This window comes from Populus euphratica, unplaced genomic scaffold (assembly GCF_000495115.2).
Source record: "Populus euphratica unplaced genomic scaffold, PopEup_1.0 scaffold115.1, whole genome shotgun sequence".
In the NCBI taxonomy this organism is placed as follows: domain Eukaryota; kingdom Viridiplantae; phylum Streptophyta; class Magnoliopsida; order Malpighiales; family Salicaceae; genus Populus; species Populus euphratica.
In genome coordinates, this window is record NW_011500006.1 from 3,461 (window position 1) to 21,146 (window position 17,686).

General features: G+C 33.1%; 2 protein-coding genes across 3 annotated transcripts; one reads left to right on the plus strand and one right to left on the minus strand.

The window, feature by feature from the left end:
- Positions 1-2,217: 2,217 nt before the first annotated feature.
- On the plus strand, positions 2,218-3,099 carry LOC105141230 (uncharacterized). The gene has a single exon (XM_011048399.1). The coding sequence runs from the start codon at positions 2,218-2,220 to the stop codon at positions 3,097-3,099; it is 882 nt and encodes a 293-aa protein (XP_011046701.1).
- Positions 3,100-6,051: 2,952 nt separating this feature from the next.
- Positions 6,052-14,004, minus strand: LOC105141171 (uncharacterized). Of its 2 annotated transcripts, XM_011048306.1 has the most exons (8): positions 13,804-14,004; positions 13,462-13,765; positions 12,158-12,955; positions 10,881-11,230; positions 8,188-8,399; positions 7,137-7,393; positions 6,868-7,046; positions 6,052-6,684 (listed from the first exon to the last, which is right to left on the minus strand). In XM_011048306.1, exons 2-8 carry the CDS (start codon positions 13,709-13,711, stop codon positions 6,598-6,600), a joined length of 2,133 nt encoding a protein of 710 aa, XP_011046608.1. In that variant the 5' UTR covers positions 13,712-13,765; positions 13,804-14,004; the 3' UTR covers positions 6,052-6,597. The 2 variants fall into 2 exon arrangements, with proteins under 2 accessions (XP_011046608.1, XP_011046607.1); XM_011048305.1 differs by having other exon boundaries at positions 13,462-14,004.
- Positions 14,005-17,686: the final 3,682 nt, after the last annotated feature.

A 17,686-nucleotide genomic window follows, 5' to 3' on the forward strand; every position in this document is an offset into this window, starting at 1 on the left:
TACTCATCAGATCACGTCCATGGATCATTGAATGCTAAATGATTTACATGAAGACGGGTAGCATTCACATTGTTGGTGTATAAATTAGTAACTTGCTTCAAGGAGTTCTATGATCGTTTAGCAATATCATCATCCCTTCCCTTGAATATTGTTATAGATCCTCTGCCTGCATATTGTTTTCTGATGATTCCTATGAATGTCTTTCTTTTCTTCCTTTGATGCTTGAAATCTGTAGTGTAAAAAACACTCTTTACATAATTCAAAAGAACTTTCAGTAGTTCTAATCACCTAGGTCAAGTTGGCTTCCAATCCTTGTTCTTGCATGCTGCTGCAGGTACGCAAAATGGTCTGAATTTTAGAACTGTGTCCATATCATACCAAATTGCTGGTCAACTGTCCTATAAACGGCATGTAACTAGATGAGCACCACATGCCTAAGACGCCATTTTAATGAATATGTCAATGAGAACATTATGTTTTCCATCTCACAAATTCCTACTCTTGTCTTCTAATATAGCATATAAGATTCGAAGTCAAAATTTCCATGTTGGAAATGACTTATTGGTGATTAATATAGTGTCATTTTTAGATTGTATAATTGTTTTTCTTATGTGACTGTTTGGTTTCTAAACGGGCACAATGAGTCCTAGATAACTTTGAAGGTATTGTCTTAATTAGACCTTTGCCCTCCACAAATTCTGGTTTATGTTGTTCAATTCTGGGAAACAAAACGTTTTAGAAAACTTAGTGATGGTAGCAAGAAACAAATTGAGTCCAAAGAACAATTGGTAATACCTTGTCAAACCACTTGGGTTGTAAAGCTGCAAGATAGATCATGTTTACCTTTTCAGGTGTGTTTGGCCAAAACGCTGTTTGTTTAAAAATTTTAAAAAAAAATTTAAAATTATTTTTAATATTTTTAAATCATTTTAATGTGCTGATATTAAATATAAATTAAAAAAATAAAATAAAATTAGCTTGAATAAAAAAAACACCTTAAAAAATACAATCTCTATGCCATTCTCAAGCATGCATTTCAAGTCATATTTATTTAGGGCAAGCAAGGAACTGTTGTTTCAAAGGATAAGCTGGTGTGTTCTTTATGTTACCTATCATCTTATGTTAAAATCGAAAAAAGAATGTTTTCATGAATTTACAAGTACGGATGTGTGATGGCAGTGCATAAAACTTGTTCGAGGAAGGACATGAAATTGGTGAATAAAATCTTTATTTTAAGAATATCTGAGCATTAAAATAAATAAAAAACAAAACATGTCACTTTAACTCAAGGTTGCTTTCTCGTGAAATCGGGACATATATAGATTGCTTTCTCGTGAAGAACTTCAGCCAGGCTCTCGTATTCTTTTCCACTTGAGAGAAAGGTGCCTTATTGTTTATATGGCCAAGCTAAAAATTTGCACCGAAAGGGCTTGGTTATAATCTACTTTCCAACTCAAGGTGATGATGCAGCAATGGAGAATCAGTTACAAACATTAGAGAATCTAAGGCAAATATTAGGAAATTTAATTCCTTTTCCTTCTGTAGCTAAATGTAGATGCCGTATGAATAAAATAATTTCTTCTTCTTCTTTTTTAAAGAAAAAATAAGGATTAAAAGTCTGTGTTATTTGATTAATGAGTAAAATAGATTTCTATGAAGATACAATTCATTCTGTTTTAATCCTCCATAGCCTTTGTATTATGTCAGCTTCCTACTGAACAATACAGTTCTGCACTGTTATATCCATCTCTCCATTTATTTCTTTGGTTATTTCATTTATAAAGGTTAAAGGTTATGTTTGTATTTATATTTTAAAAGTATTTTTAAAAGAAATTTATTTTATTTTATTTTTTTATAACTTCAAATTAATATATTTTTAATATTTTTAATTATTTTAATATATTAATATCAAAAATAATTTTTAAAAAATAAAAAAAATATTATTAATATGTATTTTAACATGAAAAACAGTTTGAAAGGCATGGCAACTAATTTTTAAAAAAATAAAAAAATATTATATATATTTTAACATGAAAAACAGTTTGAAAAGCAAGCCAACCACATAAGTCCGAAATCTTCCTTCGGAAGTGATTAAAACTTGTATACCGAATTTTATTTTAAGACTCCCTTCAAATGACGAGAAGGGTTCTGTTTCTTACATGTTTTCCTCCATTTTTTCTCAGATAAAAGTCGTCTTCTATCCACATTGATGAAGCAATGAATACCTTTTCCTCTCTTCTTATAGATATCAAGAACCTTGAAACTTCACTAGCCAAAAACTCCTTGTCTCTTCAATGGATTTTAGAAGCCACAAATCTCCTCAAGAAGATGCACTTTCAGTTTCTTGAAATATTTCAGAAGTCTGAGGTACCCATGTTCTGGGATGGGGGAAAATATTTGGATGAGTACATGGAAGAGTCTTTGAACATCCTGGATTTTTGTAACGCGCTGAGATCAGCCATTTCTACAATGGATATGTACCGTTTAAAAGTTGATGTTGCAGTTAGAAGATTTTCTGATGAAGGGTATTCAGGTTCGGCCATGAATATGACTGAAATTGAGAATTTAGATAGAGAATGGCAGAAGCTTTATGGCTTTGAGAACTGGAAAATTGTGAATCTATACAAGACCGGCAGACAGAAAACAAAGGCCAAGGATGATGAATTTTATGCATCATATGCTGTAAGAAGAACGATGAATATTGTCTGTTCGCTCCTGTTTTCTGCGATATTCTATCCAGCTCCAATAGAAAATGACGAGGAGGCATATAGAGATTTCTCTCAACTGAAGTTATTCTCATCATCACTGAGGAAGCTTGTTTGCAGCTTTTTTGAGGAGAGAAGAGGTTTCAATGATAAGTCAAGGCCAGTTTTAGTTGAGACTAAAATGGTAGGGAGTGCAGTTGAGGATCTTAAAGTTCAGATTCTGAAGGGTGTGGCTCTGAATAAAGAGAAGTTGGGAAAAAGCATTGATTCACTGCAGAACAGTTCCCTAGCTTTGAAGGAAGGTCTAGAAATGTTTGATTCTGTAGTTAATGAGCTGTTTCAAGAGGTGGTGAAAGGAAGGAATGAGATCCTAGGTGTGGTTGCATCAAGCTAGAAAAACCATGGAAAGAATTTATTTTTTTTTAATCATAGTTTTATGTAATCTACACGCAAATTACATTAATACAGAAAAAAGCTATCTTGTACCCACCTAGGACGCACCTCTACTTGCTGGTTTTTAATTTTGTGGACAAATATTATGTAGCAGAACGCATAGGCAAATCTTGAGTTGCTACCCTGTCTAAAATGCTGAAGTATGGGCACGATGCCGATTGCCTATTGTAGATTACTATCATATTGTCAGGTTAATATATATTTTTTTTCAACTATAAAAAATATGAAAAGTATATAAAAATATACTAGGTGTCTTGGATTTGAAATAGAGTTTAATAATAGTTCTTACTAGAGTCAGAGCCCAACGTTCTTGGCTCCTGTTAGACAAGGGTTCAAATTCAGACCCAAACCCAATTTCTTTGAATATGGTTGGACAATCAGACCTAATGTTTTTTGATCTGACAGTCAAGGTAGATTCAATGTTATTAGATCTGATTATCTAATCAGGTTCAATACTATTTTTCACTAAATACAAAAAAAAATAACATCTTTCATTATACTACAGTATCGTTTACAATACAAATACTTTATAATACAATGAATTTATGTCCGCAATACATGGACAGTTGTTCCGATGCCTTTTAAATTATAGTATAATTTGTAGAATTCAATGAATCCCAAAATATCATAAGCTGAACAAGCCACTTCAAACTAGGAAAACCCAGATCCCCTACGCTGCGCTTCCAGTTCTTTCAATGTTCGCTGAAACTTGCATCAGGATGATGAGGTCAACAGCAACATGCCTAGAGGACGTCGATAACTTTTCCAATTGTCAGGCAGCACTTCATGGCAGTTTTTTGGCACAGTTTGGAGCTCCTGCAATACATTAACAAGTGCAATGCTCATCAATCATTACAAGCTTCACTCTTCAAATCCAGAACTCCCCTTTCGGAACACTTGAAAACATATCCCCTCGAACATGCTGAATGCCCTCATTCTTTCTTTCTTGAAAAGGAAAGCAGTGTGTATCAGGATAAGAAGGTGCGCTTTGTACCACATGAGGCAAGTCATAGTTAACTCCCTCACTGGAAGGATAACTGGAGATGATTCTATTAAGACTTTTCGTATGGCGAACTGACCACACTTATGACATCTTGCATCTGGCCTTCACCAGCACTTTTTCAGTAGATGATGATTGGTTTTCTTACGGTGGGGACAAGGTGGAAAGACTTGGGCGGTGGTGGTGGTGGTGGTGTTGTTGTTGTTGCTGCTCACGGAACCTTTGAGCTTGTTATGTATAGGTGTACTGCTTCTTTTTCTTCTTTTTTCCTTCGTTGTTGTTCTGTGTTTTGGTTAGAAAAGCACCTTCCACATATCCTCCTTGTCTAGTAAGCCCCCTTTGTTTATGTGCTTGCAGTGCATTCAGTAATTCTGCCAACAAATCTTTTGAGTTTACCAAAGAAGAGATTGTAGCCTCAAAATTCCCAGAATTGTAACTAGGGTTTTCTAAACTATTCTAGAATCAGAAAAATCGGAGTCTTACTTTGTTGCCAAGACAAAGAAGTTCGTTAGGGTACTCCTTTATTGTTTCTGGATCTCTCATTCTTTTCATCTCGAATTTTCAAATTAAATTCAGCACTTAAACATCTCTTTGACTCTTTTGTTTCCATCATATACTTTCTTCAAAACATTCCAAATTGCCTTGGCTAATTTCAGAGTCATGATTCTGGTAAATATGGTGGAGGATAAGACAGTTGTAAAGAAGCTTGCTCTTGCCTTTGATTTTCTGCGCTTGCTCTCCTTATGAATTTTTATTTCAAAAATAAAAAAGAAATATTTTAAAAATTAATAAGACTTGAAAAACCTGTCAGAGTGAAAAAATTTTGAAACTAGAAAATTTAAAAAACCTAGAAACGTACAAAATGAAGCATCTTTCAAAAAGAAAAGAAAAGGAAAACACTCGTAAAAGAAATAAAGATAACATTAGTAACAAATCATGTGTTGCAAACTCATCTTGTTGCCATATAGATTTAGAAAAAAAATATATAAATCTATTAGATTTAAAATTTATTTTTTGTAAATTAATTGTGAAATGCTTCACATCTTTTTTTGAGGTTTTATGGACAATTTTTTTATATATATTTTATGTTATTATTTTTTTTCTGGCTTACAATTTCTTTATTTTTTTTTTCATGTTTTACAGGTTTTTATAGGATTTTCATATATATTTTTTAATATTTTCAAGTTAAATTTTTAGCTTTTTAGGAAATTCAAAATTAATTTTTCTCTTTGTAGTTGTAGGTCATTTTCATCTAAAGAGAGACAAAAAGGCATACAACAAAAAAATATTAGTTTATAAAAATACATAGAAGTGAAAAATTCTTAAAAGAACATGTCAGGTGATAAACCTTTCTTTTTAAAGTATTTTTATTTTTTAAAAATTTATTTTTAACATAAATACATCAAAATAATTCAAAAATATTTAAAAAATTAATTTAAAACAAGAAAAAAATAAATTTTAACAAAAAACAAGTTGAAGCTCAACACCAAATGATCATGTACATCAGCTATTGAGAAGGCACTGCTAACCAAGTCTACGGAATAATAATGCGTGAATAATTCAATCATAGTTAGCTTAGCAAAATTCAATCTAACTTGCACATCAAAAATTCAAGACATTCATAAATCACAATTCCCAACCAGATAGACTATTTCCTCATAACTTGATCAACACTAACAATTAATAGCATGGGGCACTCTTCTTGGACAAGAGTTTTGTTGGAAGTAATGCAATATATGCATGTTTTCTACAATAATTATAGATTCCATCCTTCCCTCCAAGAACTTCCAGCCTCTTCGAAATAAAAAAAGGAAAACAAAAACAGTAATAACGGTGGAAAATCGAAGCAGTAATTCAAGCATGATTCACATTTTGGGTAAGGAATGCAGAATAAGTAAATGAGTTCTCAAACTGCAATTTCTATAAAAGAACATTATATCGTACAAACCTCGTTATACATAAAAAATTGTTACAAACAACAGCCAATTTTGATACCCAATAATGTAGGGAAAATCAAATAGTTTTTCAAAAACAATAGAAGATAAGGTGCAGTTCTAGTGGAAGCAATAGTGCATAAGGCACTGTGACATTACTTGCCTAGAGATGAAGCAATAAATGGTGAATTGAATCGGTACAATAAGACATAGTGGATCACAAATTTCTTTACCACAGGTATTTAATTCATGTCAGAGAGAGACAGCAGCGATATTACCTCATCCCAACAAATTCCGCCAATAAAACTTTACTTCTGCTATGGACTTTCCTCACATCTTAATTGCAGATCCAGAACAAAAGGGTCCACAACCATCACTTTTACTGTAATATTGGGGCATTAGGAGGACGCATACCACTGTCAGGCTCTCAAACTTGGTGGACTGGGTGTAGCAAAAAATAATGTACAGACACAGTCATCCGATGAAAAGATAACTTGAATGTGTTTCATTCTACTGCTTCTTGGCGAGGAGTACTTCGCTTCTCCTCCGACTTGTGACGAAATAACTTCGCTATGGCCCTTCTCTCACAATCCTGCAACATAGAAGAAATCATGATAAAAACTGTTGCTTCTAGATTTCTTTAGAACTGTTAATAGTTGGGGAAGGGGAGAAAATTAACTTATGACAACTAGTTTTAATTCGGAACATTTGTTGCTATTAAGGACTTCATTCACTTTAGTAGAGATAAATCTGAAAAAAAGGTAAGCTTATTCACCTTGAACATATTAAGATAAAATGGTTTGCCAGGGTTCATCCTTCTCAATTTCTGGTATGTAAAAGCAAAACTCAGCTGATCACGAGGAGTAAAGCGATCAACCTCATTGAACCAGAGACAGGAAAATAGGTTTGACATTGGAGTGTGCGCTCTCACAATTAAAGACCCTTCAGGCACATCTGTAACCAGTACAAAACATCTTGTCAAACTAAAAACAGCGAAAGTGCAGCAGAGAATTGCATAACCTGAAAACTGTGAGAGAATATTACTGCTGGGAAGGAGCTTGTTTGGATCAGAGACATTGAATCTTTTCAGCCCATCAGTCTGGTAAGAAGCAAATTGCTGGTCTATGACAGTGTGATTATACTTGTTCAGTCTCTTATTTTGAGCAACCTCTTCCCATACACAACGACGATCATAGTGTTTAGAAATGGCAAATTCATAACCTTTTCTCCACAAAAAGTACTCAAGAACCAGAAGAGGATCAACTTGAAGACGTAATTTGCTATCCAACCAAATTGAATACCTGGAAAATATTTATATGCAGAATATTAGACACATTTGTCAGATCTTGTTTTGAAATAATCCCACCAAGTAATAAAATTATTAGTTCATACGTTCCTTCCAGTGTCACAACTGTTTAAGCAGAGGTCACCTGAATGATGAACCAAAATCTATGAGCATGACAGTTTTGTGGTATGAACCATTGCACATGCAAAAATATCCCATTACATCCCACTGAAATAGTGTGCTCAATAATATATAAATAACAAGTTAGATCATTTGAACATGATGATTTAAATATATCACAATAAGAGTTCCTTGAAGACATTATTACTTCTGCTGGTACCAGTGCTGGAACCCTGGTTGCTAGAGTTTCCTCGAAGACAATACTGGATACATTTCTAAAGCAAGAAATGAATGGCCTTGTGTATCTCCTAGCTCACTGCTCTTTTTGTCAGCTTGTTCTTCTCAATACAATTTATATGATTTATAAATAAATAATTGGTCTGATACATAACTCAAGAACATTTAACTGTAAACCCCTCCATCATATCTGCTAAGGTTAATCCCCATGAGAAGGGATCCAGCATAAATTTAGTTTGTGATCAAATGAGCGATCAGTTTCTCACAAATTGTAGCTCGTTTTATAAAGGACCCAGTTTTGTACTACTCCAAGTTCCATGTTCTTCTTCATCTTCCCCTTAATGTTCAGACATCAAATTCACTCCACACAGACTCCACAGCACAAAACAGCAATCACAGGGCATTTAAAAATTAATTGCAGTACATAACCAATAGTTCAATTTTGATTCTCACCTTGCAGAAGGGAAAAGCCTGTGTGGCAACAATTTTGGCACTTTACCCACCCTTCGCATATCATTATATGGTAGATTCTTCACCACCACAATCTTCCACAAACCTATAAAACCTGCTGTATCTGGAATGTGGCCTTCTGAAGAAAGCGTTTGGAAAGTAACCTCATCCATGAACATTACAAAGCAGACATTTTTCCTTGATAAACGAGTGACCTGAAAGAGGGATGAGAATTTATGATCAGAATAGGATTCCACAACACATTGAGAATTTATGATCAGAATAGGATTCCAAAACACATCACACATCACAAGTTAGTGATGAAATTGGTGTCCAGCTGATAGAAAGTATCACCCATGATGATTCGACTTTGTGAGCTCATCAGAGTAGAGGAAAAGGTGCATAGAAGGTGATGGGTGACCTAAGAAGCTCATCAAGAGCAAGATTGAATATTCAAGAATTTCCAAATTCTGCTCTAAACTCAACATTTGGGGACTCTTCCAGTGCTGATTATAATTTTAGTAAATTTCTAATTTTATCCACGAAAGACCGCTAAGAGGTACAGGATTATTATAATCTGAACCACTCATGTTTTTATTCATATTCTGTGATCCCAAGTGGTTACCTGGTCCTAAGGAACTTAAATTCACATTACAAGCCAAAGTTCACATAGAATAAGGGCATAAGAAGCCTATAAATGTATAAGCTTCCAATGCTCTATTTTGAGAATAAATGTTATTTTACAGAATTTCAACTCTGAAGCTGTCAATGGAGTTGTGAATTTGAGATATCTAAAAGCAATTCAATTTCATAAAGCTGAAATTTGGCTGACTTGAGAGTACAGAGTTGTGTATTAAGCAATAAAGGAACAGGTTCATCAAGTGAGGAAGTTAAAATGGATGGGTGAAAATAAGCAAATAAAATAAATAAATAAAAATTGGGTAAGAAATGAGTGCATCTGTAGGAAGGCTAAGCTGTCAATGCAGGGGGTAAATTAAGCAAGAATTATGTGAAAAGGTCTGATTGCATCAAATGCCAAAGCTACTGGGGTATTTTCAAGGAAGAATCAGAAGTACTGAGAAAGCGAGTGGAGTGATAGACCAACAATGGCATTGCTAAAGTAGACAGGTAATTTAACATCACAACAGGTTGCAGAAACTTTAGACCAAAGTTAAATTGAATGGATGAGATCAATCAACTTAACCACCTGAACAAGCTTGGATTGAGACATTTGGGAGTTGAGATGATTTTAGTTGACGAGATCTTTAAGATTGCAGGATGCAAGTCTAACCTCAGGTTTTGTATCAATGGCAACTTACGGGAAGTTCTAGGAACTCTTGGTTTGAAGATCTTCTACCATCAGTTTCAAGGAGATTCATTATATATATATATTTCCTCCATGCCTTAAGGATCCTAATTTCAACACCCTGAATAAAGTTTGCAACAATTAATCCTAACATATAACAAAATCCTAGCAGATATAGTTAATAATTACTATTAGCAGGTACTAAATCCGCGCTAGACCACACCTCAAATCATTTATACCTTGCTTGACATCATGCCATCCCAAATCACCAAGTATTGTGATCCACTTGCCCTGTTTAATCACCTAACTTTCTACCCTTCTTACATCACATAAAATAGCACTATAAGAAATAATTTCTTTGTGGAAACAACAAGTTGTCCTAAATCAGCACAGCACATAGGATAGGATGTTGCTTAGAAATCCAAAGAATATAATGTCCTAATAGATATCCATCATCCATATCATATGCAATAAATATAGAAATTATATAAAGGTTCACATGTATAAAATGCTCCATGGGAGATAAGAAAAAACCCAGGAAACAACAAACAAAAAGCTGCACAGAATTTTATGTGCTGCAGTGTACAAAGAAACACCAAGGAAACTTGACATAAACTTGCAGGCAGAAATATACTGTATACAACACAACAAAGTTTCAATATATCAGGAAACTCCAAATGAGAAGCAGAATAAAACGAGAAAGAAGTTGGGTTTACCTTCAGTCAATTAGAAATATACTGTATACAACACAACAAAGCTTCAATATATCAGGAAACTCCAAATGAAAAAGAAGTTGGGTTTACCTTCAGTCAACTGGGAAGATTATTCTATTAACACATTAGATAGAATCAAATGCTCCAACCAGATAACCCACAAAAGGCAGAAACAAACTGCTATCTAACCCTGACCTACTTCCCCTTCAACAACAGCACATCATGAAGCCAACAAGTTATTTACAAAAGCATAGAACAAAACATATCTCATGAGCTGCTTGGTAACTAATAATATTCATGATCCACCAATGATATGTCTTTCAAATTTAAAACATAAACTGAAGTCTCCCTCTCTTTGATAAAATTTCAACCACCATAGCTTTCCTCCAAGCCACAGTTCATCAAAACAGGAAAGGGGGATATTAGTTGAATATTCGTCCATGAAAGACCATGGTAAACAGGGATACTGAAAGAGAGAGGTTTAAAAGGTAGCAAACAATTGAGCTCAATTATCAATATCAAAATATTCCCCAATAGCAAACTTAACAGATGATAACACAGAAACTGATTTGGGATCAGAGATGCACCAAAAACAGATGATAATGCAGAAACTGATTTGGAATCAGAGATGCACCAAAATATTTCCATATAACTTCACTTTTATAAAAGTCCCATACCATTTTATTTACTGGTGATCTTAAACGATCTGAATTCCCAAAGATGCAAGAGATCACAGCAATATGGCATCTACTTATATAACTCACATCATCTTCTGCCAAATCAAATCCTGTACTTGAAGATCCTTCAGGACCTTTGACAAAACCACAGTTTATTTTTTGATCATGTGCCAAAAAAGATTCTTCCCGTTCTTGCAAGCTCTGATGCCCAGCAAATCTGGGCTCCCATTGCTCTTGTCCCTCAGGCTTCTCCTCAATTTCAGTATACTGCAAGGAAAATCTTGCAAACTTCCTACTTTCAAAAGGCTCCACAAGCCTTGTAGTGGAATTTAGAAATTTCATCCCACAACCTGAATAATTCAAGCAAGACATGTCAAGTAAGAAAAGGAAATATTGGCTAGCCCTCTATGCTGAACCAGATGTTTAAAATTTTCAAACCATAAACCAACATCCTTTTCCATTTGCTTCAGAATTGTTCCAATCAAAACCAGTCCAAATTGTCATTCAAGCAAAGACAAATGAAAAAATCCATCAGACAGTCCAATCAACAAAGGGCTTAGACAGCACAGGTTCATTAAACCACCTGGCTTTAGTCAATCAAAGAGCATAGTTAAGGTTTTTGTAACAAAAAGAGAAAAAGAAAAGAAAAGAAATTTCCTATACTAGAATCCGATATCAAGATAACACTTTTTTGCAGTTCTTGACATTCTAATTGGATTTCGCTCTCGATATTGGTCCAATCAATCATAAGTGGGCTTCATATGCAAAACAAATAAATAAACAGTAGGAAAAAGCACACACATAGAAGAACATATATTGTGCACATATATTCAAGCTAGCATGTCAAAAGTCTGTTTTGATGAATAATTTATGAAAACTTTCAAAAATTGTGCTGAGGCCTATTCTGTATTACCTATTGCCTGGCCCATGGAGCACAAGAAAAAGGGCACAGACATGCCTGAACAGGTCATGCACATAGACAAAGAACTGGACTTGTTATCAATCACAAACCATGTCTCCAAAAACAATTATAACATTATATAGACAGTAGGGAAGGTTAACATGTAAAATGAGGGTAAACATTCTAGAAAATATATGTAGAGAATGCATTTATATATCAATCTTTCCCTTTTCAAGATTAGGGTCACAATCCAGAAACAAGGTACATGAAGCAAAATGTACAAGGCAATATTAAAACTTCCCTTGAAATTAAGGTTTCAATGTACGAAACTTACAACTTTGCATGCAAACATTAAAAAATAAAAATTTAAAATTACCAGAATATTTGTGACGCTTTGACTTTTTCTTCGAATCCGAGCGGGATTTACTTGTAGAACGACCACCAGTGTTATCGGCATGTCGAGAATCAGTGTTACCATCATCTGAGTTCTGAGAATTCAAAGAACCCTTCTCTAACAAACTCGAGGAATCTTCCTGGTTGTCCTTTGCACTATTTTGATCCTTGGTTTTAGCATCAAGAAAGCTAGATGACTCTCTATTATCTTTGACATGTTCCGTTGTTTCACTGGAGTTTTCCTCCTTGTCATGTTCAGAATCGCCACCATATTCCTCCGTACGAGGATCATGAAAATCTATACCATCATCATAGTCATTCTCACTATCAGCAGCTCCAGTTTGTTCCCCGTTATCCTCATCATCAAGTAACAAATTTTTTATATCACTTCTGTTTCCCAAATTTCCTGTGCTCTTCAAAGAAGCCTCATACTCTTTTTCATACATCTTCAACTCTTTGCGCCCATCTTCATTATACAACCCAACCACCTTTCTATCTTCAACTCTCTTCGCCTTCTCATTGTAATTCTTCACTTTCACCAAATTATGACCCTTCTCACTAGATTCACCATCCCTATGAACCTTGCTATCATGCTCAACATCATCCTCATTGTAATCTTCATCCCTTCTCCTATCATCCCTATCCCAATACCTAGAATCCCGTCCATGTCCCACCGAACCTTGCCCAAACCCAAGAACTTTAATCGTATCAGTACGTGTAACATTTGTAAGAAAATCATCATTTTTCATCTCATCATCCTCAACATGATTATCATTTACACCTGCACCAAACACGTAATAAAATTACATCTTTAAAAAAATGCAATTGTTAAGAATCCAAATAACAATTAAAAACGAAAAATAGTTTCAAACTATTTTTTTTTCCTTCAATCTTTATGACTAATTACAGATCGAATACTAATTAAACAACATTAATAGATATTAAAAAAAAAAAAGTGAGCTCCACCAAACGCTTTTAACTACAATGTACCTACAGTAAATAAAAACCAGCTCTCGGTTTGTTGCATAATTACTCACTGTGCTTCCCAATTTTCACTTTCAATCATTTTTTCACACTTTCTCAGCAACCAAACAAACAAATTTAATAACAAAAATAAAATGAAAATGATTAACCACGCTAAATCTCTCTCTTCTGACTAGCATCTTGCTAACTAAATAACAACAATGTAACTGGATTAAAACAAAACTGAGCTCTGATTTCACTTTCTCTCATTTTGTCACACTTTCTCAGCAACCAAACAAAACCAAATAAAAAAATAAAACAAACCTTTGTCATTAGTGATATTCTCGTTGGAGAGGTAATAGTAAGCTAAAACAGTAACAACAAGGACAAGGCACAAGAACACAATGACCGCACCGATCAATGACAACCCGCCTCGACTACTCTTATCGGATCGGTAACCTAATCTTCTAACCCGACCCGACTTCTGCTGTTGCGAGCTAGACGACGACGACGCACGAATCCCGATGGATACGTGATCCGACGTGCCGTTCGTGTAATGCCTGTGCTGCGCCATTTTTCAAAACATTTGGAAATTTCTAACACAAAATAACAACAATTCGAGAGAAAGGGATTTCAGGGGTATGGTTGGGTAAATTCGAGAGAGAATGAAGGAGATTTTGGAAATTTTAAATCTATCTATGAGACCGAGATAGTGTAGTGTTGCAGATTTGTGTTTGATATTTGTTGGTTTTGATTATTACTTTTCTTATTACAAAACAAATATTATGAACGAGTGAAGAGGGAGGAGAGGTGGAGCGTCCCCGGCGATGGAATGCCAGTTGATGGAGATTAAGACTATAGAGGCCAAAGTAGAATATTTCTTAATTTATAGGGGCTAGAAGGAGTTTACAGTAATGGCCTTTATACCCGATTAGGAAACTTTAAGACGAGAGAGATCCTGGGGGCAGTGTATGTAATTAGTGTTTTTATTTAAAAATTTATTAAATTAATATTTTATATTTTTAAAAAATTATCTTTAATATCAACATATTAATATAATTTAAAAAATAATTTGAAATAAAAAAATTAATTTTTTAAAAAATATTTTTAAAATACAAAAATAAATCATATCTAAAATGCTTTAGTTTTCATTAATTGGATCATAAGTAGTAATTTAATCAAATAAATAAAGCATAAAACCCCAAATTTAATGACATTTTTTATTTATTTTATAGCAACTTGTTTATTGTCTTTTGTCTATGGTAACATTTCTTATCAAGGAATTTGTTGGCCTCTAAGATTTGATACACAAGTTAAAATCATGACGGTGGGGTCCGTCGTCGACGCTAGCGTTCATGAATCAATGAAGTAATTATAATTTAATCCCTGTATTTTTTATGTTTTTGTATGTTAGTCCTTTTAGTCTTGAAGATTGTATGTGAGCCCTTTTACCAAAGCTCACAATCATTACGTTTTGAAATTACTAATTATCCTTTTTAAACACATTTTTAATTGATTGTAGTCGTTGGAACAGGAAAACATGATCATAAATGAAAACAGTTTTAGAAAAGCAATGATTAAATTTTAATAAAAAAATAATTGAAAAAAAAGTTTTTATCATACCTCTCCTTTATTTTTTAAATTCAATTTGATTGTTTGTGTGAAAGAGAGGTTAACTGAGAGCTTTTTATTTAAAATAAAATATTTTTCTTTTATGATCTTTTATTTCCTTTTCTTTTTTAGTTTGGCTATCTAGCTTTTTGTTTGTGTTATTTTATTGTGTTGATTAATAATTTATTTTATATTATTTTCTATAAATCATTACAATTTAAAAAAATACCCCAACTTCAAGTTGGTTATTAATTTTGTAAAATATAATTTAATTTTATTGTTTGTAAAAATTAAAAAAAAAACAACAAAAACAAATATAAACTCTGGATAAAATGGCAACCCTAGCTATTTTTAAAAAAAAATGAACCCAGCGCCTTTAAGTTTAATATTTTATTCAAATTTATATTTGTTTCTTTTTATTTATAAATACTTTATTTTATTTATATTTCAGTTCTTTTATTCGAAAGGGGGTTAATAATTTTTTTAAAAATCTCATATATATGATTCAAATTTAGAAAAAGAAATCAACAGAAAACAACTCTTCCAAGTGTTTTATCTAATTTTATTAAATCATGCAAAAGCAAGGAGGGGGATAAGCTATGATTAAACTCTTCTTTCAGGGATTTGAAGGACAAAAAAAAACAAAATTGAGTAATCAATCATTTGATATTACATTTTAACAAATAAATCCCATAATGGATGCAGGACTACTGAGCATTGATTTCATGATTTAAAAATCATTCTTGTTTTTCACTAGCTTTCTTTATCCCGACTAGAACCAACATCTGCAGAGAGCTTGCTTAGGATTACACTAATTTCAAGCAGTTTCCGGTGTGCTTATCCGACATCTTCTCTTCTCTATTCCGGCTGGGCATCTTTTTTCTTTAATTAAATAGATGTTTGAACTAGTTTATATATTGATTAATTTTACAAGTTTTAAAAGTAAGTAATTATATAAATCTTTTAAGTACTTGAATTAATAATTTTTACAAAATAAATCTAACACCTAACCAATTAAATTATAATATTCAAATTCAGACATCTTTTTTCAAATTATTGGAGGTATTGCATGGATTCATCTCCTTTCTTTTCATTTTTCAAGTGCAACAGTTCTTGGTGTCTTGTCCCTAGTTTTTTATGGGGAACAGATGACACTTGTTAGGATTATATGCATGTCTATCACCCTTTATTAGAAGTAGGTATTGCACAAATTATTTCCTCTTGATCACGACAAAAAACTTCAATCCTCGTGATGTTTAGAGAGCTGTTCATGAGCTCAGAAAAGATTTAACTTTTTCATGTTCATTTTGAGCACTTGAGGGCTCGTAGTAGACCGACTATACATCTTTGAAGACTTCTTCGTCTTGCTTTTGCTTTTGAAATCGAGGATGATCATGTTTAACCATACTCGTCTCTCCCACTTGAATGTGGTTTTTCTAATAATTTTGATGGTATCATAGAGTTGTTTATATAGAGTTGGGTAATGAACCCTTTCACTTAAAATATTTCTTCCAAGTATGCTTTGTTATTTTCACCCTTCTTATTATGGGATAACAAACAACTTGATGAATTTTTTTTTGTTAATTATAGGTATTCAAATTGGCTTATATATATTTTGATTAATCTCTTAAAATTTTAAAATTAATAATTATATAAATTTATAACAATTATATTTATGAAATAAGAATTTAATCAGTTAAAGTTATATAAAATTAATAATTTTTTATTTTACTAGAGTGTTTTTCTATGAATAGCTTTTCATGAATATCATAAAAGTATAGGATGGAGCTCTAAGTTTCGATAACGTGCTTTGGTGGACCCATAAAACATGGACAGAAGGATTTTGAATATTGCATTATTGTTTTGAATGGCAAGATCCAAGTTGCTGTTTTTATTATAAATGTTTTCTGTAGAATTTGTAACCTTTTCATTGTTGTTTACGTTGTCTCTGTGACAATAAAGTCTTTTAGAAAAATGAGTTTACTACACTTATTTAGAAAATAAAATCTATTAATAAAATATTGTTCTACTAATTAAAATATTATTATATTCTTATAATAATATAAGAATACAAATTTAATCCTCAAACAATATATTTATTAAGAATAGTAGTAATAAATTCTGAACAAAACTAGTTTTACATTTAAAAAAAAAATATGAGAATACTTAGGTTGGCACAAAAAAAAAAAAAACAAGTATCCTTCATTTATTGGGTTTTGTTGAAGATTAAAAGGATATTGCTTGATGAAGCCGATGGACAACACTAAAAAATAACTTAAACAAAATTATTTAGGTGACTAACTACAGGTATAATCAATTTGTTTTCTAGAGAGTATATGTTTTTTTTTAAGAAAGAACTCTAAGGCAGTGGATTAAGAGAGTTATTTGCATATAAACTTGCAAGAACGTCTTCTCATAAAAATCAGAGCAGATTAGTGAACATGCTAGCGATACTGGAAGTTGAAGGGAGTCACAGGAGGAAGATGATGTTGTGGGTTTAGTGGTGGAGGAAATCACGAGAATCAGTTGAAGATCAAATCCCTTAAACAATGCCAATGATCATGAGGTGCATTCCGTTGCTTTTATAAGTAAAAGTCTGAGTAATTGTTGTCTCGTGATGGTCTGGCTCAACTTGAAGAACCCCTTTCAGCTGAGCCTGTAATGCCTAAGCTCAACTTGTCTGGCTCAGAAGACATATACATCAAGGGCCCTTTGTTCTTAAAAGGGAGTATTCCTCTCTTTCTCTACAAGAGGTTAAGGAATGTGAGGGTGGCTGTAAAGTAAAGATAACAGTGGGGATGGAAAGGGACCAGAGGGAGGATTCAGTTTTTCCGAGGAAGGGATGGAAAGGAGCTGCTCGGAAGAATAAATCATCAAGAAATTGAACAGTATTGAATTTTCTACTGTACAGCCAGTCTACAATTTTTCAGTCTTGATC

Bases quoted from the DNA above. Each gene is read 5' to 3' on its own strand.
- LOC105141171 (XM_011048306.1), bottom strand. From the start codon at position 13,711: ATGGCGCAGCACAGGCATTACACGAACGGCACGTCGGATCACGTATCC. The intron at 8,400-10,880 runs GTATGGGACTTT...TCCCTCTTTCAG, and splicing joins GATCACCAGTAAATAAAATG to GTCACTCGTTTATCAAGGAA. The intron at 7,394-8,187 runs GTGAGAATCAAA...AATATTTTCCAG, and splicing joins AGGCTTTTCCCTTCTGCAAG to GTATTCAATTTGGTTGGATA.
- LOC105141230 (XM_011048399.1), top strand. From the start codon at position 2,218: ATGAATACCTTTTCCTCTCTTCTTATAGATATCAAGAACCTTGAAACT.